Here is a 25,958-nt window from a genome sequence, read left to right on the forward strand (position 1 = left end):
CCACCCCTAGTTGACTCACTGGAAAAGACTCTGATGCTGGGAAAGGTTGGGGGCGGGAGGAGAAGGGGACGACAGAGAATGAGATGGCTGGATGGCATCACCGACTCTGTGGACATGAGTTTGAGTGTACTCCGGGAGTTGGTGATGGACAGGGAGGCCTGGCATGCTGTGATTCATGGGGTCGCGGAGAGTCGGACACGACTGAGCGACTGAACTGAACTGAACTGAACTAGACTTAACCAGAAATTTGAGGAAATCCTGAATATAAAATGATTCTTTATTTTTGTCAATCCAACTTTCTTCTGGCTTGAACTGCCTTTCCAGACTGGAGAGTAAGTTAATGTCCTTAGGCTCATGGGTATGGGATTCCCTGATAGCTCAGTTGGTAGAGAGTCTGCCTGCAATGCAGGAGACCTTGGTTCAATTCCAGGGTCGGGAAGATTGGATGGAGAAGGGATAGGCTACCCTCTCTAGTATTCTTGGGCTTCCCTTGTGGCTCAGCTGGTAAAGAATCCGCCTGCAATTCGGGAGACCTGGGTTTGATCCCTGGGTTGAGAAGATCCCCTGGAAAAGGGAAAGGCTCATGGGGCAGTCAACGCAAGGAAAAATCAGCTTCCAGGGAAGAGGAAATCCTTACAATTCTTCAGTTTCCTCCAATTCATTTTGATCAAAGAACCAAATGGGGTATTCTAAAAAAGTCCACCCTGACTTAAGGTTCAAAGCCAGGGGTGCAGGAATGTGTGACTGATCGTAATGAAGTTGTCCTGCACCCCAGGTCTAAGTTAAATTCCAAGTCCATTGAGGAAAGAAGGATAGAAGGGAGACCTTTAATGTTTTTATAGCTGGTGTTTCAGAAGCCCATTTGCACAGCCTGAAGATTGTAATTGGTCTTTACCCTGCAAGAGTTGAGGTCATTGTTTCTTGTTGTTGAGCCCTGCTATCAATTCTGTGCACACATTGTTCTGTTGAGCTGGCCAGTTTTGTAATACATGGTGATTGCAGGCAGTGTCCCAGCATGTGGCTATTGATAAAAGGTAACTGATTTCATTGATTTACCTTCTGGAAGAGTTGTCCTTTCTGTGAACTTGGCCTCCAAACAAATTCTGTTTTATGTTTGGGCCATTTCCTGTCTTTGGTGTCATGAAAGATAACTTTCCAGGGGTATAGCATCTCTCTCCTTGAAAGGAGATGGGTCTGGAAGGCCGCAGTGAGAGGTGTCCCTTCCAAATACCCGTTCATCTATTACCACCTTTCTTCGCCCACACAGCCTTCTGGCTTTAACTTCGTGTCCAGATTTTTGCCTCTCAGTTTCCAGGGATCTCACGAGTTACTCCTTTCAACCTCTCATTTGTCTTTTCCTTGACACTTCCCTACCCCGAAGTCCCCTAATTCACATGACCGTGAAGAAAGTGTACTTGTTACCTTTTGACTTTATGTATTTTGAGCAGCCTCTGTTCCCCTAGAAGCATGGAGCTATATTTTATCCAAGAATTGTTCTCTCTTCTCCAGTGACATTTTGGTGGCCCTTTTGACTCTGCTACATTCTCTTCCACCATTTGATTGTGTTTAGTTTATGGACACTCAAAGAAAGGCAGGTAGAAGATTCCATCCTTCCAAAGAGAAAATTGTAACTGAAGATATAGGGAAAAGTAGACTGGAAACCATGACTCTTCATCACTTTGATTTTTCCAGAGGACAAAGAGATTAAAAAACAAAAGAAAAAAAGATAGATGCCTCAAACTTCTTTTGAGGGCTGGAAGAATGTATATGGAGATTTCGAACATTTATAAAGCTTTAGAAGACAGCTACCCATTTTGAAGAAAATTTCAGCCTCTTTTTTCATTTTAAAGGAAATAAGACTATAAACATGTAAGAAAAGGAAAAAGTAGCTCAAGGATATGAAATGTGTTGTCATTTTTGTCCGTGGCAGACGTCACTAATAAACCATAGCCCTCCATCCTTCCTGTCAGGTCTGAATGGAGCCTCAGAATCCTTCTGCACACACAGTATTATTTGTTCAGAATTATCTTTTATTTGAAAACCTGTTTTCAATCATTTGACTGGTATTTACACTTGATCTTCCTCTTTCTGCAGGCTTTTGGTAGGAAGCAGTTTGGCACATGAAAAGTTAGGTAAAAATAGTTTATTAATCCAAGAAATATATGTTGGGTACTTGCTGTATACCGGGCACTGTTTTAGTCACTTGAATAAAAGAATCTTGGTCCCACTTTATGAAACTTGCATTCTGTTGAGAGAAACAGGAAATGATTAGGTAAACAAGATGATTTCCGATTGTGATGAAAGACTTCTAAGGATCCCTGGTATTAATAGTAAATGATAAGTGAACATAACTTATAGGTTAGTCTGGGGTCTATGCCTCTATGAGGAGTGATATTTGAGATAGGATATGTATAATGAGGAACTGGTTGTGTAGGAGGTCTAGGAAGAATTTCTAGCAGAAATAACAGCACAGGGGAAGCCCTGAGGAAAGAAGGGATTTGGCGTATTTGAGAAACAGATGGAGTCTGTGTGTTGGGAGGATGGTGAATGAAGACTAGACCAGGAGGGGGTGACCCTGGAGAGCAGGGATTTCAATGAGAAGACCACACAGGACCTCCTAGATCATGTGAAGGGACTAAGATTGATCCAGTGATAGAAGCAATACAAGTTGAAGAGTTCCTTCAGGTGTTTTTTCACCTGTGAACTCATTTTATTCAATTATCACCCCCTCATTCTTTCACTATTACTTACAGATCTGACCTGTGTCATGAATGAGAGACTAAAGGAATAGAGTTTTCTCTCAGAGAAGCAAAACCAAGCACTGGCTGGTAGTGTTCCTGATTTTGCTTTGACCCTTATTAATCTTTCTCCCTCCCCAATATCTGTTTTGTTTTCAGGCATACTTACCCCTCACCTTCTGGATTACTTTGCTGGATGCCTTTTATCAAAGCCTGGTCTGCTTCTTTGTGCCTTACTATGTGAGTCCTTGTTAACTCGAAGGATTTGTTGTTAATGAATTAATGGTGCCTCTTTGTTCTCTGTCACTGGTGTCAGCATTTAGAATAGGTATATGAGGGTAGATTGCTCATGTAATTCAGTTATTAACTGACTAAATACAATGCTTCTCTCAAATACGGTAGGGTAGTGGGTTAAATTTGGAGAAAAGTGCCTAGATGGTAGGTAACGGGTTAAATTTGAAGAGAAGTGCCTAGCTCAATCCTTTTGGTTCTCTTTTTAGCCCTGTACTGCTTGATAATTTTCATCAATGACTTGAATAAAGTTGAAAGCTTGGCGTATAATTAGATGAATCAAAATCAGAAAGGCAAAGTCAGAATATGAAAGCTATTATTAGTCAGTGCTGGACTAATTCTACCAGGATGACGTTCAGAGTATTAAATATAAGTAGTATCCCCCAAACTAAAAAAAATAAATAAATAAACACCCTGTTATGCAGGTAAAAAATGGAAAAAATATGACTAAACAAAGAATTAATAAAATTAATTTTAAAAATTTAGACCAATGCCAAGCAGCATGTACAGTTGCCCATTCACCCATCTCCCTCCCCAGAAGAAAACGCTAATTTGATCATGGATGGTTAACAAACGTTCATTAACAAAAAGGGAAAAGTTCATAGTCTTTAACAATTTTCATTCTTTATTCAAATAAACCTACTTGAATTTACCCACCTGGAATATTCAAGGTATACTGCATTTCAAGAGGTAAGGCAATCTAAAGTATATTTAGAAAAGAATGATTAGAATTGTAAAATATCAGAAAACTGTGTCATGTAAGGAGTACTTTAAGGACTTGAGAGGGGTGGATATTTATTTAACCATGATAAAAACTCAAGTTAGCCATAGTATCTGCTTCAAAGGTTTGCAGCTCTGTTAAGTGGAATATATTTTAAATTTCTCTATACTTCAAAGAATCAGAAGCATAAGTAAAAGAATCGAGGAAGATGAATTAAGATTTAGAATAAAAAATAATTCCAACTGAAAAATCCAAAGATTAGATGGCCTGTCTGGGATTCGGTCTCTTTTTCTAAAAATGTTCAAGTTTATCCTAAATGACCAATTATTAGGAACACTGAAGAAAGGGACTCAGTCCTCATTTGGGCCATGGAATAGTGACGATACACCGGAGTGTGCACAACTCTCCAAGATCACCAACTTTTATTCTCTCCTTGTAGACCTACCAGGGCTCAGACATTGACATCTTTACATTTGGAAACCCCCTGAACACAGCTGCTCTGTTCGTCATTCTCCTCCATCTGGTGATAGAAAGCAAGAGTTTGGTGAGTGGTTTTCCTGCCTCTGAAGTAGCCTGAAACTGTTGTTGGGGAAATGTCTTCATGCCTAGAAAACAAATGGTAATGAGAAGAGTAATGACTCCAAGGAAGAAGGGTAACTCACAGCCACTCTCGTGGATTGTTGCGTGCTATTACGCTAAGGCTAATGTGCAGCCAGGGGGAGTGGGGAACACCTGCCTGGTCCCCTTGGTGGTACTCATAGTGTGAATGGTTCATGGTGTGAGTCAGGCTGGAGAAATAATTACCAGCATTGGCCAGCCTTCTTCAAGAACAAGCTGATGCTTTTCAACTAAAATGAAAACAGGTGTTGTGCCTTCATCCTGGTGTAGTGACTTTTGTAAGTGATGATTTTATGCTTTTCTCATAAACAAAAAAAAATATTTTTTCTCCCTCCAAAAGTTTTACCATTCATTTCATTTATACCTAGGTCTTTTTGAACTTAGTTGCCAACTAAATGATAAAGTTAAGTCTTTTCTTCAAAGTGATTGCAGGATAGCTATGAAACAAAGCTAGTATGGAAACTGCCTCTGTGATTATTTATGGTGCTCACTTCCATTGTCATTGTCTCTGCTGTCATCAAAGCCTCTATCATTTCTTCCTGAATTATAGCTACGGCCTCCTTGATCTTCTTACCTTGACTCCTGACTCTGCTGGCCCTTCTCTACAAAGCAACCAAAATCATCCTTTTGAAATATAAATCATACCTTTTTGCTCTCCTTTGGGTAAAACCCTTCAGTGGCTTCCGATTTTACTTGGGATAAAATCTAAAAGCCCTAAGACAGCCCATAAGGCTTCATGCAGCCATGCCTCCTCTTCTCTCTTGAGTGTCATTTCCACTTATTTGTGGACTAGCACCACACTGTCCCTCTTTTGCTCAGGTACAATGAGCTCATTAGCACATCAGGGTCTTAGCATTGACCATATCTTCTGATGGGAACGTCCCTTGTTTACTTTTGGATCCCTGCACTTTACCCAGATCAAAAGTTTTCGTTTCTTTTTTTTTTTTTATTGGTTTCAGCAAAAATGCTGCTTCTCTCAAGAACCCTTTCCTAGCCATCCATTTTCTCCTATCTTCCTCTTACTTTATTCATAATCCGAATAATAATTTACAATTCTTCATTTAATTATGTGATTATACTATTCATGGTTCTCTTCTACATTAGATTGTAATCTTCTTGAGGGCAGAATTCATGTTTTGTTTACCATTGTATACCAGTATCTAGGACAAGGCTGGCACACAGCAGGTGCTCAAAAAATATTTGAATAAATAAATGAATAATTAAATAAGTAATGTTTGGGGTGATTAACATCTTACTGGTGATGCATTTTATATAGGAAATAGCTGGGTGAAGTTACAGTTTTAAATGATATATGAGGTTATATCATGAGATTATAATTTTTTAGGTAGGGCTGAATATTTTTGGCATCACATGCTTTGCTTATAACCTTCTATAACCAAACTTTATGAGCCTAAAGTGTTACAAAAAGTTAATATCTGCAGATACCAGATGGGAAGAGTAAAGGGAATTCTAGAATTAAAATATTTGGGATTATTTTAGTATCTATTTAATTTCATGTTTAAACTCTTATGTAGGTACTTTTGCCTACTGCCAAAGGAAGTGTCATAAGTTCTGACATCAAAAGGTGTTGCAAAGATGCTCATATGTCAAGTGTCAGTTTGGGTTCCGTGGTTATGAGCAACCGCAATCTATTTTAGCTAACCTGAGCAAATAGAAACGTTATTAAAAATATATTGAAGAATCATAGTAAAACAAACAAAAAGATGTCCTGAGGATTCAGAGTGACTCCAGAGATCCAGGGAACAGAAAGCAATGGAAAAGCTGGTCAGGACGGTGCTGTAGTCTGAACTGGTCCCAGTCATTCTTTACTGTCGCCTCATTTGTTGTGCTCCAAGTTCAGTCCCTGGTGCCACAATTCCATTTCCTTAGCTCCAGTCACAGGCTTGGGCGAAAGAGGAATGTTTTGTCAAGATTGCACATAATTCTGGGAGTCTTCACTAAGAGAAGGGGAGCAAAAGCGAGGTGCCAAGAACAATGAGTTCTATGTAAAGAGTGTATCATTAAAGAATTGTTTCTCACACTGCAGGGTGGGATAGAGCTCATGGCCTCTGGAGGTCTATTGTCGGTAACAGTCATTCTGAGAATGTGAATTGGTTTTCCTTTTACTCATCATCTCACTGTCACTTCTCCCTGCCTGTTGGTTTTTACCCAGCATCCCTTGGCTTGAACTGCATCCATTTATTTAAACAGGTCAGCTCCATCAAGTCACTTCTTACTTGCCAAAAGTACTTCTTAAAAGGAAAAGGAAAACCCTGACAGTAGGGCTCAGTGAGAAGGAAGAACATTTGAGAAAGAAAAAAAATCATTGTCTTCAGAGGCATAAAGATCTTTTTTTAACCAGAGAAGCCCTAGTTGCTTTACAATGTTTTATTTTCTGCTGTACAACAAGGTGAATCAGCTATGAAAGTGAAAGTGTTAGTTGCTCAGTCAAGTCACACTCTTTGCGACCCCATGGACCATAGCCTGCCAGGCTTCTCTGTCCATGGAATTTTCCAGGCAAGAATACTGGAGTGGGTAGCCATTCCATTCTCCAGGGAATCTTCCTGACTCAGGGATCAAACCTGGATCTATATTTATACATATATCCTCTCCCTCTTGGAACTTCCATCCATCCCACCCCTCCGGGTCACCATGAGCACCGAGCTGAACTCCCCATGCTATACAGCAGCTTCCCACTAGCCATTAGTTTTACATATGGTGCTGCTCATATGTCAGTCCCAGTCTCCCAATTAACCCCCCTCCCCGTGTCCACATGTCTGTTTCCTATATCTGCGCTGGCATAAGGATCTTAACTGAGGATTTATCCAACATTTTCTGAGCATTTTGTGCATGTTTACAAAATATGAACTGTTTTTGTGATTTTTGTGAAGATATCTATCCTGGAAAAATACTTTGCGAGGTTAAAAGGAAAACAGGAAATTGGGTCTTGTTTGAGAATTTTAGGCCTAGAAAGTAAAAAAGGTTAATAAAAGCATTCTTCCCCCCAAAAGACTAATAAATACCATCATGGTGCACACAGTGATTTTAGGTGGGACTGTACACTGCACTAAATAACACTGATGACTAGATAATGTGAAAGCGACTCTCTTTCATACTTTGGATTATGTCAAACAAGACGTCTGTTTGCGGCTATCATGTTTTATCACGGTAACTCTTGCTAATTTCCTTTTGTAACAAAGATAGATCAGACCCCAGACTCAAAGCTGTTATGATAGGAAATGCAGATATTACATTTAAGGTAGTGATCTGCTTTTCTTTCTAAATAAAGTTACTTAGCCCGTTTATAGCAAAATAATAAAAATAATAATGCAAGCTCTGTGTAGATATGAAGGTGGATAGGTTATAATGTGATATAAAAAGATGTGTATCTTCCTCATGTAGAGTTACTAAGGTTGCAGAGAATTTAAGAGCGATTGTCCTCCAAGGAATGGCTCAGTGACCCAAGCCATGTCTTGTAGGTGTACCACCTGAAATTATTCCCAAAAAGAACATCTTGGTCAAACATGGAAAGAAAGGCGACAGTATGGAAAATTGCACACCTGCTCTCCCATGCTTCTAACTGGAGAGTTTTGCACATCCCTTCCATTCACATTTCTTTGGTCAAAGCAAGACACAGCCATGCTTAATTTCAAGGGAGTAGGGAAATGCAATTCTTTTGAATGTTTATTAGAGGCAGAGAATGAGATATTGGTGAACAACAGTGATATCTACCACCTACTTAAATGGATAAAGTTTGAAGTTCACTGGATTAAGGTATTATCTCAAAGAAGAAACAGAGCACTAAGTGACTATATGGAAAATAAGGAGAAAATCCTAATACCTCATGGAGCATGTGTGTATGTTAGTCACTTAGTTGTGCGGACTCTGCAACCCCATGGACTGTAGTCCACCGGGCTCCTCTATCCATGGCATTTCCCAGGCAAGCATACTGGAGTAGATTGCCAGTCCCTTCTCCAGGGGATCTTCCTGACTCAGGGATCGAACCTGGGTCTCCCACACTGCAGGCAGATTCTTGACTGTCTGAGCCACCTGGAAAGCCCAAGCATGAACAATACAAAATGAGCTAGTCATCAGAGTTACTTTTTGGCCTTTGACTTCATTTTATATAACTTAAACAGTGATATGAGCTATTCATGAAGGATGCTCTTGTGCGTCAATATTTTGTGTTTGTTCACTGATTTGTTATACCATTTCAGTTCAGTTCAGTCGCTCAGTCGTGTCCGACTCTCCGCAACCCCATGAATCACAGCACACCAGGCCTCCCTGTCCATCACTAACTCCCGGAGTTCACTCAGACTCATGTCCACAGAGTCGGTGATGCCATCCAGCCATCTCATTCTTGGTCATCCCCTTCTCCTCCCGCCCCCAACCCTTCCCAGCATCACAGTCTTTTCTAGTGAGTCAACTTGTCGCATGAGGTGGCCAGAGTATTGCAGTGTCAGCTTTAGCATCAGTCCTTCCAATGAACACCCAGGCCTGATCTCCTTTAGAATGGACTGGTTGGATCTCCTTGCAGTACAAGGGACTCTCAAGAGTCTATACCCACTGCTTAAATGTAATCTTTCTTCAAAAGAGCAGATTTTGCCAGACTGTGGAACTATCAGAGTATATTCATTTCCCTTGCTATTCTTGTCTTGCAGACGTGGATCCACATGCTGGTCATCGTTGGGAGCATCCTGTCCTATTTTCTCTTTGCCTTGGCTTTTGGAGCCATGTGTGTAACTTGCAACCCACCATCCAACCCCTATTGGATTATGCAGGAGCACATGGCAGACCCAGTATTCTACCTGGTCTGTGTTCTCACAACCTGTGTTGCTCTACTGCCCAGGTATGGTATTTGTTTTATCATCAAGAGAGTAAGCAACATCCTAGGTTTAGAATTCTTCTAGCAACTACTAACAATAGATGGTTAGACCATCATGTTTAGTAGTAGAAAAGTCGGTCTGTGTGGTAGTTAAAATATTGGTTTTATCTCTTTTACCAGAGTACAGAAGTGGCTGAAGCAAATGAAAAGATTTATGTCTCTTTCAGGGAAATTTCTAGTCTGGTTGCTAGTCCAGAGGGATAGGGCAATTTTGCTTCCCAAAGTTATTGAAGGACTCAGATCCTTTCCTTTGTCTGCTTTGTTCTGCCATCTCCCAAAGGCGTTGCCTTCATTTGCATGACTGAAGCTGGTCACCACCAGTACACTCTGGTCCTGGATCCCTGCCCTGCATCTCTGCCTGCAGGAGGGAGAAAGAGAAGATGGAGGGCATATAACTTTCCAACTTTCCTCTTTTTATTCTTTTTTGTAATGATATGACCCAGATGTACTATCCATCATTGCTCATATCCTATTACCTAGAACCTGGGTATGCAGAACTCTGAGTGGCTAAAATCTGGTGGTTTCTAAAAAGAAGGGGAGAATGGGTACTGAGGGACATGTAGCAGTCTCAACTAAAACCTGTAAACTTTGAAAGCTTACCTCCTTTCGGACTTAACTTCCTCATTTAAGTTTAACTCAGTTTCTCATGTGGATGGAAATGTATGCATGGGTTTTTAATCTATAGGTTCTTCAGACTCTTTAGAGCTCTTCCCCTTTGTAGTTTTATATAATCTGTTTAGCTGAAAACACTATAGCAAATAATTGTTTTTTCTCCTTTTATAAATATGATATAAACATCAAAATGATGATTTCATATTATTTGCTGACACGGTTGACAAATTGGCTCACAAGCAACTCTGACCCGCTGCCTGTTTTTATAAATAACATTTTATTGGAACATAGACATACTTAATAATTTATGTACTGTCTATGGCTGCTTTTGCACTGTAATAGCAGAGTTGAATAGTTCCAACACAGACTGTCTGGTGCCCCAAGCCTTACTGTCTGGCCTATTGGATGAAAGTTTGCCAACCCCAATCTATAACATCATCATAAGAAACAATGGTCACAGACCTTATCCCTTCTAGAAATGCATAAGAAAACCCCACCTGAATCATTCTGTGGTGGCTACAATTATATACTTAACAATATCCCTGGTAAATTGAGTTGCTTCTGTAGTTGTCACTGTTATTACCAACTTTCAGATTAAAAACTGACAAGATGAAGAGATTTGACACAGACAGGAGAATGCACTTTGACTATGGTAACAGATATACCTTGGTTACAAGCCAAGGAATGCCTGCAGCCACCAGAAGCTGGAAGAGGCAAGAAATGAATTCTCTACAAGAGGGAGCATGGCCTTTCTGGCACCTTGATTGTGTTGTTCAGTTCAGTCACTTGGTCATGTCCGACTCTTTGTGACCCCATGGACTGCGCATGCCAGGCTTCCCTGTCCATCACCAACTCCGGGAGCTTGCTCAAACTCATGTCCATTGAGTCAGTGATGCCATCCAACCATCTCATCCTCTGTCATCCCCTTCTGCCTTCAGTCTTGCCTAGCATCAGGGTCTTTTCCAGTGAGTCAGTTCTTCACATCAGATGGCCAAAGTATTGGAGCTTCAGCATCAGTCCATCCAATGAATATTCAGGGCTGATTTCCTTTAGGATGGACTGGTTTCATCTCCTTGTGGTCCAAGGGATTCTCAAGAGTCTTCTCTAACACTGCAATTCAAAAGCATCAATTCTTCAGCACTCAGCTTTCTTTGTAGTTCAGCTTTCACATCCATACATGATTACTGGAAAAACCATAGCTTTGACTAGACGGACCTTTGTCAGCAAAGTAGTGTCTTTGCTTTTAAATGTGATGTCTAGTTTGGCTGTAGCTTTTCTTCCAAGGAGCAAGTGTCTTTTAATTTCATGGCTGCAGTCACCATCTGCAGTGATTTTGGAGCCCAAGAAAATAAAGTCTGTTATGGTTTCCATTGTTTCTCTATTTGCCTTGAAGTGATGGGACCAGATGCCATGATCTTAGTTTTTTGAGTGTTGAGTTTTAAGCCAGCTTTTTCACTCTTCTCTATCACTTTCATCAAGAGGCTCTTTAGTTCCTCTTTCTGCCATAAGGGTGGTATCATCCGAGTATCTGAGGTTATTGATGTTTCTTCCAGCAGTCTTGATTCCAGTTTGTGCTTCATTCAGCCTGGCATTTCACATGATGTACTCTGCTTGTAAGTTAAATAAATAGCGTGACAATATATAGCCTTGACATACTCTTTTCCCAATTTGGAACCAGTCCGTTGTTCCATGTCCAGTTCTAACTGTTGCCTTTTGACCTTCATACAGATTTCTTGTGAGGCAGGTAAGGTGGTCTGATATTCCCATCTGTTGAAGAAGTTTCCACAGTTTGTCATGATCCACACAGTCAAAGGCTTTGGCAGAGTCAATAAAGCAGAAGCAGATGTTTTTCTGGAACTCTTTTGCTTTTTCTGTAATCCAAGGGATGTTGGCAATTTGATCTCCGATTCCTCTGCCTTTTCTAAATCCTGCTTGAACATCTGGAAGTTCATGGTTCATGAACTGTTTGAAGCCTGGCCTGAAGAATTTTGAGCATTACTTTGCTAGTATGTAGGATGAGTGCAGTTGCCTTCTTTGGCATTGCCTTTCTTTGGGATTGGGATGAAAACACAGATTTCAGAATTCTTGGCCTGCTGAACTGTGAGAGAATAAGGTTCTGTTGTCCTCAGCCAGCATGTCTATGGTGCAGCAGCTATAGAAAACAAATACAGACTTTGGTATCAGGAAGGTGGGTACTGCTGTAATAAATACCTAAAAATGTGAAATAGGCTTTGAAATTAGATAATCGGCAGATCCTGGAAAAATTGTGAGGTACATAATAGACTGTTGAATTTTGAGGCATGTATGCGAAGAGTTGACTCACTGGAAAAGACTCTGATGCTGGGAAAGGTTGGGGGCGGGAGGAGAAGGGGACGACAGAGAATGAGATGGCTGGATGGCATCACTGACTCTGTGGACATGAGTTTGAGTGAACTCCGGGAGTTGGTAATGGACAGGGAGGCCTGGCGTGCTGTGATTCATGGGGTCGCGGAGAGTCGGACACGACTGAGCGACTGAACTGAACTGATACAGACTGTTAATAGAACTATGGACATTAAAGTACCTGCTGGTGAAAATTCAGAAGTAGAAAGCATGGTCAGAGAAAGCGATATCATCTTGGAAAATACATAAATGGTCATTAATGAAATGTTGCTAGAAATGTGAGTGTTAAAGGTACTGCTGGCAAAGTCTCAGAAGGAAATGAGAAACATTATTGGAAATTGGAGGAAAGGGAATCTTGGCAATATAGTGGCAGAAAACTTAGCTGAATTGTGTTCTACTGTTACGTGGAAAGCAGAATTTGTAAGTGATGAACTTGGGTATTTAGCTGAGGAGTTTTCTAAGCAAAGTGTTCAAGGTTTGGTCTAGTTTCTTCTTGTTGCTTATAGAAACTTAGCAACTGAACAACAACCTGGAAAAATATGAAGGAAGAGAGATCGAGGGGAGGTACCATTAAGTCCAGAGAAACTAGATTTAGAAAATTCTCAGCCTACCCGGATTTCAAAAGTTGCTAAAATTAGGCAATTTGCTATTGGGAGTATGCTCGAGAGAGGGGGGCCAAGAGTGTGGCTGAATAGCCTTTGCTGGTGCTGAAGAGATTGGGTGTGTGACTCGTGGATCCTCTCAGTCACCTCAACAGTCACCAAGGAAGGAGGTGAGGTACACAGGAAAGATCTGTGGTGGACCCTCTTACCTAATGGCATAAATGCCCATAACATACATTGGAGACTCACAAGGTTTTTGAAAATGTTCTTGTTGTTATTTAGTTGCTAAGTCATCTCTGTCTCTTTGCGACCTCTGTGCATGGAATTTCCCAGGCAAGAATGTTAGAGAGGATTGCCATTTCCTTCTCCAGAGGATCTTCTATGTCTCCAGCACTGGCAGGCAGATTCTTTACTGCTGAACCACCAGGGAAGCCCCTAAATACTGTCAGCTTGGCCTGAAGGGGTCAAGTTTGTGGTAATTTGTTACAATAGCCATAGAAAAGTAGAATCTAGCATTTAAAAAAATACTGTGCCAATGCTTTTCCTGCTTCACATGTATTGTCCCATTTAACTTAACAGACTATTGACTAGAGGATTGTTGAAGAAACTGACACCTGTGGCATTAATACATCTCTGGTCATTAACATGATAACATTAAGACTGTAATGTAGCTCTGTTGGTATCTCTACTTTTATTACAGATTTTATTTTTTATTTGACAATCAGGAACTCATTATTTTCTCAGTGTTTAATAAACATTAATTTCATGTTGTTGTTATCTCTATTTTATAGCTCACTTATCCTCCCTCTTTACCTCAAGAAGGGCCACCAGACCCTTTTACTTTTTCTAATCGGTGAGTATTTTTTGTGACCCATAATGCATTCGAGGTGAAAGTAATTCTGTGATGCTTTTTGTAACCTAGGTTTATATACAGAGTTCTTCAGGGATCCCTCTTTCCATCTCCAATTCTGAGGGCAAAGCACTTGGACAGACTGCCTGCAGAGGAGAGGATTGAAGCTCTCAAGAAGTGGAGAGGGACTGGGCAGACGGATCAGTTGACGTCTAAGTATGCTGACCACTCAGCTGTTGAGTCAGAGAGAATACCCATTTATGACCCGTCTGCTGTCTTTGCAGTGATGCCGGCAACTGCTTGTGCTGTTGAGAAAGGAGATTTACCTGTATGTGAAACTGCTTTAGACTCAGACTTCTCTGAAACTAAGGCCTCGGGGATAGCTGGACCCTCAAAGGATTAAAAAAAAAGCAGGATATCCTCCTTGGAGATGCCAGTATTCCATCCAGTTTGGGAAAGCAACTTTGAAGAGGCTCCTTTGCCAAAGCAGCATGACTTGATTTTTCCTTAAGGGACAAGAACATTTTACTGGAAATGTTTGGAAAAGCCTGTGTGATGACCTTTACTGTATGTTTGTCGATCCATGTGTAACGGACATTAGAATTTGACCTGGACAGAGTTTAGAGAAGTGAAATATTTAATTCAGATTCAGATGCTTTCATGAAACTTTTTGGATTTTGTGAAAGCATTTTAGTTGTTCTATAAATGAAAATATTTTCAAGAGGATTCATTTGGGACATATATTTATTTGACTCTGCTCATTTCAGTGTTCTCCTGAGGTGGAGTCTTCCTGAGAAAGGGGCAACAGGGATGCCAGGGGTCCATAGAGATGCATTCCTCTCTCGGCTTCCAGTCAAAAGAAGACTTTATGAGGTTTGCCTCTGTACACATGCTGTCAGTCAGGCGATAGAGGCCATAGGTAAGGAAAATGGAATCAGTTGAGTCTAGGCCCCCTTGGCAATTTCCTGCATTCTAAAACTGACAGTAGCGTGATCAAAATGAGACAATCAAAACAGTCTTCTGGAGACCATTTTAGGGTTTATCGTCTTTACAATACCCTATAACTTTTCTAGTATGCAAATACATTCAAGCTCTTTTCAACCTCTAAAAGTGATATTATAAACTGACGTTGATACAGGTGATTCTCAGGAGAATTCTATGAGGTTCTTAGATTTGCTTTTAATTACATTTAGGACAAGAAAGTCTATATCAAGTCCATTGCTGTTGCAAATCATGTATGCTGGCTTTAATTGGAACAAGGAAACTAGTTTCTGCCATAACTGCCAGGTATTATTATAAGATCATGTATTCTTGTCGAGTTCTTTTAAAATTCTGTATCCATTCATCTGAAAATTATCAGCCAACCCAGAACTTCCTTCATGAAATCTCCATGGTAATGTTCTATGTCTGTATCAAGCTCTTCTTAATGACTATTCAGCTGCTTTTCTCAGGGCTTAATTTTCTACCTGTTGCCTACTGTTCTGGTCTTTTTTGTAGCCTTCTAATATTATTGCAAATGGTCTTTTATACAGACTGATTTCTAGAATATCCAAAATCCCATATGGCTAATGGAGATAGCTATCTGCTTTCTTATGATTTTTTTAAAAATAAACTTTTTAATAAATAGCATATATTAAAAGCTGTCATAACTGATACTCATCAAATCCAATAGTAATTGGTATCAGAACTGAGAAGGAAAATCTCAAAGCAATACCTTTAAAGAATATTGTTTGACCTATCCTTATATGGAAAAGTCAGTGATGTCATATCATTTATTATCTTCATAGCAACTAGCATTTATTCCTTGAGATCATCATCTTCTGATAAATAAAAATTTAGAGATATATTCACTTAAAAAAGATTAGAATCTAAGGAATGAGTCCAAAAGACTAAAAAAAGGTCGGTCTCTCTGGTATAAATTATCTGTACACAACAGTTCATGTTATGGGTCTATAACTTCTTGTCTACAATTCAGCAATCCCAGGAACTCTGAAAACTGAAAAAGTTTTCATAAATTAAGCACAAATACAATGTCTTAAACAGATACAAGACTATTTATTTAATATAGTTATTCATATATTTTGCCACAAAAATATTAATAATTTTATTACTGTGCTACTAAACATTTTAATATTATGCTTTTTAAATTTTTAAAAATTCTGGATTCTGAGACACATCTGGTCCTCAGGCAGAGATTTGGGGTCTTTATAAAGCCTTTAAAGATTGTCATTTCCAAGTGAATAACTCTTATGCAAAGTTTCCTAAGCTGATGTTCCAGCATTTTCGGTAGGTATTCAGCATATTTTACCAAATTTGGGGGAGCCCAATTTGCTCCTAGTAGCCAAGAAAAATTAGCAGTATATATTTGTGATATAATTTTTACCCCAAAAGATTTATAAAGGAATTGGATTAGATTCCCAAAATGTGTTCTAGAAGACAAAAATCCTTATGCTGTGACCAGGGCTAAGGTTTTCTTTGGACACTCAATGATAAGAGATTATCAGCAAACTCTTTTCAGACTAATCAAAGAGTAGTAGCATTTAAAAGAGCATGTTCCTGGGTAAGATAAAAGAGATAAAAGACAAATTTTGATTGGTGGGAAACTGAGTGCCAACTATAATAGTGGGAAACATTTTCTGGGGCTCGCTCCATGTTTTACATCCATTAAAAAAATTATACCATTTTATTTGTATTAAGGATTATTTAACTACAATATATACATTTCACTGAACATAAGTTGAGCATAAGTTGTTCCATTATATAACAAAATTGATGTATGTTCTTAAGCTTTCATACAGTTGTGACCATAATTGAGTTGCTGGATTTTACATTCTCGATAGGTTTATACAAACTACAGAACAAGAGATGAATCACATGGAAAGTGTCAAGATACTTGGGACTGTCACCTATGCAAACACATAGAAGACAGTACAAAACAACACGTATAAAACTGCAGGCAGTCTCTGGGGGTGCTAGGGCAGCCCAGGCTGTGGAGGAAATCCTTTGTTGTTGTTTAGGTGCTCAGTTGTGTCCAACTCTTTGAGACCCCATGGACTGTAGCCAGCCAGGCTCCAAAGTCCATGGGATTTCCCAGGCAAGAATACTGGAGTGGGTTGCCATTTTCATTCTCCAGAGGATCTTCCCAACCCAGGGACTGAACCAGTGTCTCCTGCATTGGCAGGAAGATTCTTTACTGCTGAGCCACCAGGAAAGCCCATAAATTAAATTAGGTACATGTGAAAATTTGTGTTTTGGAGGTTTTGAGTGGGGAAAAAAAATAACCACCAATTACTTTATAAATTGTTGTGCATCGTGGCATAGTACTTAAAAGCATATTTATTTTTTTGTTTTAATTATCAATGGGAAAAAATGGCAACACCAGCTATTAAATATCTTTTAAGAAAAATTACAAAATATTTTTCCTCATGCAAAAAGTTTTACTGTGCTTTGAAATACATCTCTGTGACCTTATTGGTATGGATGAACAGAGAAAAACTGGAAAATAATTAGGTGTGGGGTGCAATTTAATTTCCTTAAAAAAATTGCATCTCTCCACTCTGAAGCACGTCCTCCCTTAGCAAAGTTTAACCTCAATTTCATTGTCACAAAGACAGAAAGAAATTTTTCCCACAAATAGTTTCCCAGTTGTCAAAATCTCAGTTGGTGAACTGATACAGAGTGAACAAACCCCAGCTCTGGGAAGGGTCTGTGGAGACTTTTCTATGCAATTATAGCCTGGATTTAAATTCCAAATGGGCAGTCTTTTCATATCAAGTGCTAATATTGATGTGAAAAGAACTTTGTGGTCAATGAGATTTGCTCTCTCAGCTACCTAAATGGACGCTCTGTCTTTCATAAGTTCTCAGAATTATGCAAACTTTAAAAGAAGAATAACTGAAGCATGTAAATTATCTTGGCTTTTCATAAAACAAAGCAAGCCTCTGATGTTGTTATTGAAATTTGCCACTATGCTCTTATGCTGGAGAAATTTTCATTTTGCTGGCAAAGATTCATTAGCCTGGATCTCAATGTCCTTTTGTGACTGGACAAGAGGGAACTTTCTCTAACCTGTTACCCTGGTGCCTACACTCTTCTCTTTCCCAAGTTGACCATTTCACTTTACAGTTGAGGTTAGGCCTGCCAGGCAAAAGAACAAACTCTGTTTTGCTTTGGTTTTTAAAAGATTTTCATTCAACTCGAAGTAAGAGAAAAACAGAACTGAAAAAAAAAGAAAAAAGCTGCGTAAAATTCGACTGAGACAAACATGAACATTTGCGGTGCACTGTGGAGCATCCCTGTCTATGAAAAGTGCTTCTGTACAGCTCTCTACAGGACATCCTCCACCATCGAAAAGGCCATTTTCTTTGAATGTTGCTGGCAATAGTCTCTGATCATCTTTGGAATTAGTTTAGGAGAAAGGTATGGATGTATATTTGTCTTTCAATCCATTTGACAAAGTATGTCACGTTGCTGTAAACTCCAGGCCCCAGGACTTTGGAAAAGCAGACGGAGCCCCATGAAGTTAAGCCAAATAATGTCCACTGTCCTCCTGGCTTCTCACAAACTAGAGGCCCACCACTGTCACCCTGTAATGAAGAGCAGTGGATGTTAGTCATTGGTATTTCAGAGCCCCCATGCTATCCTGAGGGTAAAATAAAGCCAAACCCAGCTTAACCAATGTCCTGAAAAATTTCAACAAAGGTCTCATTGTCCATGTGTGAAGGGAACATGCTTTCTCCTACATAAATAGAACTTCCAAATGAACATTTTCAATCTTGATCTTTTAAAGAATAGAGGTGGCTTGGAAAAGGACTCTTCTTTTTTTTCTGTGAAATCGGAGGACATTTTGTCATTTCTTACACTTAATCAAAATATATCAAACTTTTTTAAAATTTAAGCATATCAGGACTGAGTCCCTAACTGATCTAATTCTTTTAATTTTGATCCAGTTTATAAATGTAGAACATGTTCAAGGATAGTTTTCTCACAAAAAATAGTGCTAGAAAAATCTAAAAATAAGTCACTTCCAGGATTCTTGCTGTGTGAATGAATGTATTAAGTAAAACACACTCAGGATAAGAAAAACTTAATACTTACTGTATTTAATAGAAAAGAATTAGCATGCTTAAATAGAAAATACCACATAATAATTACAGTAAAACATTATAATGCATACATAGAGATTTCATTTGCATAGAGACTTCCATTCTTAATATTTAAGTTTGGGTATTACAGTTAAGTTTATTCAGTTTTCTTGGTCCACATAATATTAAGACACTATGGCTTTAAAAATGCTAATATTTTCTACATCTGAAAAGATGAGAATATGAGAGATGTGTTCTGCATGACCTCAAAAGAGAAGGATAGATACTCTAGAAAATAAGTAAGTATGTAGACTCATGACAGATATTTACAAAATTCTCCTTGCTTTGCAAGAATGTCAAACTTGGAAGTGTATCTTTGGTCCTCCCACTTGGTAATGTTGAGAAACAGAAATCACGTTTATTGATGCTCTCCTAAACACCTTCCCTGTGTTAGTTTATTTAATTCTCCTGAATAACTACAGGCTAATAACTATTATAACAATAATTATTATTTACATGTTACTACTTATATAAAACATCTATTTCTGCTTTATCGACTATGCCAAAGCCTTTGACTGTGTGGATCACAATAAACTGAAAAATTCTGAAAGACATGGGAATACCAGACCACCTGACCTGCCTCTTGAGAAACCTATATGCAGGTCAGGAAGCGACAGTTTTTTGAGAAAGAAAAGCTGAGAAATCAGGCTCTGTTACTTCAGAATATATTGTAAAGCTACAGTAATCAAAGCAGTATGGTAATGGCCCAAAGACAGGCTTATAGATCAGTGGAACAGGATAGAAAGCCTAGAAATAAATCCACATAACTATAGTCAATTAATATGACAAAGTAAGCAAGAATATACAATGGAGAAAAGACAGTCTCTTCTTCAGTAAGTAGTGCTGGGAAAATTGGAGAGCTACATGTAAAAGAATGAAATTAAAATACTCCTTAACACTATGCACAAAAATAAACTCAATGAATTAAAGACCTAAATTTAAGACTGGATATTACAAAACTCTTAGAGGAAAACATAGGCAGAACACTCTTTAATATAAACCACAGCAGGATCGTTTTCAGTCCACCTCCTATAGTAATGAAGATAAAAACAATAACCAAATGAGATTTAATTAAATGTAAAAGCTTTCACACAGCAAAGGAAACCACCAAAACAAAAAGACAACTTACAAAATGGGAGAAAATATTTGCAAAGGATGCAACTAATTCCAAAATATACAAACAGCTCATGAAGCTCAATATAAAAAAATCAAACAACCCAATCAAAAATGGGCAGGAGAGAAACATCTAAAGACATACAAATGACAAAAATGAGCATGAAAAGATATTCAACATTGCTAACTATTAGAGAAATGCAAACCAAACTACCCTGTAGTATCAATCAGACTAGTCAGAAGAACCATTATCAAAGTCTACAAACAATAAATGCTGAAGAGGATGTGGAGAAAAGGTAACCCTTCCTATACTGTAGGTGGGACTGTAGGTGGGACTGTAAATTGGTACAATCACTATGGAGAATAGTACAGAAGTTCCTTAAAAAACTAAAAAGAGTTACCATATGATCCAGCAACTCCTGGACATATATCTGGGAAAAAAAGACACATGCACCCCAGTATTCATTGCAGCACTATTTACAATAGCCGAAACATGGAAGCAACCTCACTGCCCATAGACAGATGGATAGGTAAAGAAAATATACTACATATATGTGATGAAATATTATTCATCCATTAAAAAGAATGAAAACCATTTGCACCATCATGGATGGACCTGGAGAGTATCACACTAATTGAACTATGTCAGAGAAAGACAAATATCACATCACTTATATTTGGAAACTAAAAAGATGATATAAATGAACTTATTTACAAAACAGAAATAGACCCACAGGCTTAGAAAACAGTTATCAAAGGGGAAAGGTGGGGAGAGGGACAAATTAAGAGTTTGGGATAAACATATACACACTACAAAGTAGAAAACAGATCGCTAAGAATGACCTACTGTATAGCACAGGGAATTCTACTCAACGTTATATAATAGCATACATGGGAAAAGAATCTGATAAAGAATAGATATAACTGAACCACTTTCCTGTACACTGGAAACTAACACAATATAGTAACTCACCTATGCCCCAATATAAAAGAATGATTATGTATGTACATATGGCCATTTTAAACCTTACTCCAGGTGTTTTTATAGTTCTTCTTTGAGTTAATTTCTTTTTGTGCTTTGATGAGTTTCTTTGAAGTATGCTTGAGTTCCTTTCTTTTAGGTTTTTGTGAAACTATTGTATGTGTTTGATTTTTGATTACTGTGGAGTTCAAATATGTTGACCCATTACTATAGCTACTTGCTTTAAATTTATTATAGTCACTTTTACAAAAATTTTGATTGCTTTTTAATCTCTGTACTGGCATATTTAAGTGACCTTCAATCCTTTTCAGCTTTAACATCAGTCCTACCAGTGAACACCCAGGACTGATCTCCTTTAGGATGGACTGGTTGGATCTCCTTGCAGTCTGAGGAACTCTCAAAGAGTCTTCTCCAACACCACAGTTCAAAAGCATCAATTCTTTGGCACTCAGCTTTCTTTATAGTCCCACTCTCACACCCATACATGACCCCTGGAAAAACCATAGCCTTGACTAGACGGACCTTTGTTGACAAAGTAATGTCTCTGCTCTTTAATATGCTGTCTAGATTGATCATAACTTTCCTTCCAAGGAGTGTCTTAATTTCATGGCTGCAATCACCATCTGCAGTGATTTTGGAGTCCAGAAAAATAAAGTCAGTCACTGTTTCTACTGTTTCCCATCTATTTCCCATGAAGTGATGGGACCAAATGCCATGATCTTAATTTTCTAAATGTCGAACTTTAAGCCAACTTTTTCACTGTCCTCTTTCCCTTTCATCAAGAGGCTCTTTAGTTCTTCTTCACTTTCTGCCATAAGGGTGGTGTCATCTGCATATCTGAGGTTATTGATATTTCTCCAAGCAATCTTGATTCCAGCTTGTGCTTCCTCCTGCCCAGCGTTTCTCATGATGTACTCTACATACAAGTTAAATAAACAGGGTGACAATATACAGCCTTGACAGACTCCTTTTCCTATTTGGAACTAGTCTGTTGTTCCATGTCCAGTTCTAACTGTTGCTTCCTGACCTGCATAAAGGTTTCTCAAAAGGCAGGTCAGGTGGTCTGGGATTGCCATCTCTCTCAGAATTTTTCACAGTTTATTGTGATCCACACGGTCAAAGCCTTTGGCATAGTCGATAAAGCAGAAATAGATGTTTTCTGGAATTCTCTTGCTTTTTTGATGATACAGCAGATGTTGGCAATTTGATCTCTGGTTCCTTTGCCTTTTCTAAAACCAGCTTGAACATCTGGAAGTTCATGGTTCATGTATTGCTGAAGCCTGGCTTAGAGAATTTTGAGCATGACTTTACTAGCATGTGAGATGAGTACAATTGTGCAGTGGTTTGAGCATTCTTTGGCATTGCCTTTCTTTGGGATTGGAATGAAAACTGACCTTTTCCAGCCCTGTGGCCACTGCTGAGTTTTCCAAATTTGCTGGCATATTGAGTGCAGCACTTTCACAGCATCATCTTTTAGGATTTGAAATAGCTCAACTAGAATTCCATCACCTCCACTAGCTTTGTTCGTAGTGATGATTCCTAAGTCCCACTTGACTTCACATTCCAGATGTCTGGCTCTAGGTGAGTGATCACACCATCATGATTATCTGGGTCAATATTTTTTTTGTATAGTTCTTCTGTGTATTCTTGCCACCTCTTCTTAATATCTTCTGCTTCTGTTAAGTCCCTACCTTTTTTGAGCCCATCTTTGCATGAAATGTTACCTTGATATCTCTAATTTTCTTGAGATCTCTAGTCTTTCCCATTCTATTGTTTTCCTCTGTTTCTTTGCACTTATTATTGAGGAAGGCTTTCTTATTTCTCCTTGCTATTCTTTGGAAATCTGCATTCAAACAGGTATATTTTTCCTTTTCTCCTTTGCTTTTCACTTCCCGTCTTTTCACAGCTATTTGTAAGGCCTCCTCAGACAGCCATTTTGCTTTTCTGCATTTCTTTTTCTTGGGACTGAAACTCCAATACTTTGGCCACCTGACGTGAAGAGCTGACTCATTTGAAAAGACCCTGATTCTGGGAAAGATTGAGGGCAGGAGAAGAAGGGGACGACAGAGGATGAGATGGTTGGATGGCATTACTGACTCAATGGACATGGGTTTGGGTGGACTCTGGCAGTTGGTGATGGACAGGGAGGCCTGGTGTGCTGCGGTTCATGGGGTCACAAAGAGTGGGACACAACTGAGCAACTGAACTGAACAATCCTTTTACATATTTGCTTCTCCTCCTGTGATTTTTTCGTTTCCAATAGATTGTTGCTTCTTTTCTACTTAGAGAAGACCCTTTAATATTTCTTTTAAGGTTGGTTTAATATTGCTCAATTCTTTTAGTTTTCTTGTCTGAGAAATTCTTTATCTTTTTCTATTCTAAATGATAATAATCTTTCTGGATAGAATACCTAGGTTGAAAATTTTCTCTTTCAGATCTTTGAATATATCATGCCACTTCCTAGAAGTGGTGATCTTCATATTCATAACTTACCAATGCCATAAACCTAACTAATGAGAAGCCCTGGTGGCTCAGTACTAAAGAATCTACCTGCCAAGGCAGGAGACATGGGTTCAAACCCTAGGTCAGGAAAAGCCCCTGGAGGAAGAAATGGCAACCCACTCCATATTCTTGCCTGGAAACATCCATGGACAGAGGAACCTGGTGGGCTACAGTCCATGCAGTCACAAAGAGTCAGACACAACTGAGCACACAAGCCTGGCCAATAAGCATAGGCCTTTCAAGGGGCTGATTAAATTATTCTGTTTGAAAGCCTGATTGATTTTTAGGCAAAATTTACTGGAAACATTTTGATTAGACATATTCTAGTTTTTTCATCTCCTCTTATATAAAAGAATTAAGATACTGGTTTATGCTGTACTACACAACTTAGTGACTACACCACCACCACTTATTTATGCTAGTTATTAAAATGGGATATGTTTACAGCATCCCTACATTTCCAGATTAGAAACTTAGTCACATAATTATTTAGAATCTATTTTTTTGGAGGATTTAGTGCTAATGTCTACACAAGTAAGGAGTTATTTTTACCCTAAAGGGGCCAAAAGTCAACTTGGATAATAAGAAAAACTTTACATGAAAGCAAAATCTAAGGGCTGTAAATAAAGAAGTCTTCAAAAGAATGAGTGATTACTTCCAGCTGGAGGGGAACATAGGATTCCCTTAAGAGTAGATTTTGAGCTAAGCTGAGTGAGACAGGTGGACATGTTAGCTGGAAAACATAAGTGAAGCAGCAGCAATTCAAAATGAAAGAAGGATACAGATAAAGGCACAATTTGGTCCTCTTTTCCTCTTCACAATATTGGACTTCAGGCCAAAGTTTGTTTGGTTTCAATATTGAGTCCCATGATTTCTAGACCTTAACAGAGGACCATGGCCTCCAATGTGTACTACTGATGCAGTTAAGGAAGATAATGAGAGGTTCTGATGAATGATGCTGAAGCTGAAACTCCAATACTTTGGCCACCTCATGCGACAAGTTGACTCACTGGAAAAGACTCTGATGCTGGGAGGGATTGGGGGCGGGAGGAGACGGGGACGACAGAGAATGAGATGGCTGGATGGCATCACCGACTCGATGGACATGAGTGTGAGTGAACTCCGGGAGTTGGTGTTGGACAGGGAGGCCTGGTGTGCTGTGATTCATGGGGTCGTAAAGAGTCAGACACGACTGAGCGACTGAACTGAACTGAGACTTGGTAAAAAAGTAGTCTTTTGTCTCTCTTTTCTACCTGGGGTTTTGTTTGTTAGTAAGCATCTGGTATGTGTTTAAGATGCCCACAGTGTGAAACTGCCACCACTAAAGAAGTTGACAGGACCCAATTCTTATTAGACATTATTATATGAGCATGACTACACCCATGTCTATGTTGGGCCTTAATTTCTCTTTCAAGAATCAACCTTCGATCCCCTCTCTTTAGTAGTTACCATTTCATTATACAGTTGAGGTTAGGCCTGCCTGGCAAAAGAACAAACTCTGTTTTGCTTTGGTTTTTAAAAGACTTTCATTCAATTTGAAGTAAGAGAAAAATAGAATTGAAAAAAAAAAAGCTGCATAAAATTAGACTAAGACAAACGAACATTTGCAGTGCCCTGTGGAGCATCCCTGTCTATGAAAAGTGCTGTCGAGAGCTGTCCTGGGGCACTAGTTTTTGGTGAACCTCCATGTCACATTGGCAACACAGAGAAATGTGTTCACATTAATCCTTGCTTCTAGGATAGTTAGTGGCCAAGCACTTGAATTCTGAAGCCAGACTGCCTACATTCATAACTTCATTCTACCGTCTTAGTCCTGGGTGATATGGGGTAAACTACTTAACCTCTATGGTCCCTTGTTTTCCACAAGTGATGATTGTGAGAGTTCAGTGAGTTATTAAAAAGTATTTAGAAGAGATACTGGAAACATCTGATAACAAGTTATTTTCAAAAAAACTTTCTCAAAGAGCCACACATGAATAATAATGAGCTTATATGGACCCACTGAACCTATTGCAGATTTGAATCTCTTTGGCAAGCACAGAGCAACTTACCATGCACGAGTCAACTGTGCCAGACTCATAGCCAGCACAGATCATCCGGTTGGTGATGGTTTTCATGTCAAAGTAGGACTGACACTGTTCCAGAGAAATAATGCGTACTTCTCCCTCTTGCAGCTTAAAAGGCACTGGATTTTTTTTAAAAAGAGGAAGAAATAAAACATGAGGGTAAAGTGACTCAAAAATTAGACTAGTCATATAGGAAATCATTACATTTTTATATCAAGAAAACCATATTCTTAGAATGTTATTTCAAAGACAAAGCTTGTTTAGAATCAAAATTTTCCAATTAGAAGTGCTGATAGCAGTCATTCCATTAGTCAAACTCCTCCATTTTAATGAGAAAATGGAGGCACAGACTGGTTAAGTAACCTGGCTCATGGCTTCCCTTTCATTTTTTACAAATGGGTTTTCTAATTTATTTTTTGTGTTCTGGTTGCAACACACAGCATGCAGGACGG

At 39.0% G+C, this 25,958-nt stretch overlaps 2 protein-coding genes across 2 annotated transcripts in view; one reads left to right on the top strand and one right to left on the bottom strand.

The window, feature by feature from the left end:
- ATP10D (ATPase phospholipid transporting 10D (putative)) overlaps positions 1 to 14,411 on the top strand; it is a 129,795-nt gene extending 115,384 nt beyond the window's left edge. Inside the window, exons 20-23 of the mRNA XM_055434629.2 lie at positions 2,898 to 2,978; positions 4,190 to 4,294; positions 9,030 to 9,217; positions 13,772 to 14,411. Of these exons, the coding sequence (XP_055290604.2) occupies positions 2,898 to 2,978; positions 4,190 to 4,294; positions 9,030 to 9,217; positions 13,772 to 14,102 (705 nt within the window). The 3' untranslated portion in view covers positions 14,103 to 14,411. The remainder of the gene's footprint in view (positions 1 to 2,897; positions 2,979 to 4,189; positions 4,295 to 9,029; positions 9,218 to 13,771) is intronic.
- A 3,691-nt stretch (positions 14,412 to 18,102) lies between these two features.
- CORIN (corin, serine peptidase) overlaps positions 18,103 to 25,958 on the bottom strand; it is a 279,559-nt gene continuing 271,703 nt past the window's right edge. Inside the window, 2 exon segments of the mRNA XM_088836324.1 lie at positions 18,103 to 18,285; positions 25,492 to 25,625. Of these exon segments, the coding sequence (XP_088692450.1) occupies positions 18,103 to 18,285; positions 25,492 to 25,625 (317 nt within the window).

Source organism: Moschus berezovskii, chromosome 5 (genome assembly GCF_049115385.1).
Source record: "Moschus berezovskii isolate FMDL1 chromosome 5, NW_MosBer_1.0, whole genome shotgun sequence".
Taxonomy (NCBI): Eukaryota; Metazoa; Chordata; class Mammalia; order Artiodactyla; family Moschidae; genus Moschus; species Moschus berezovskii.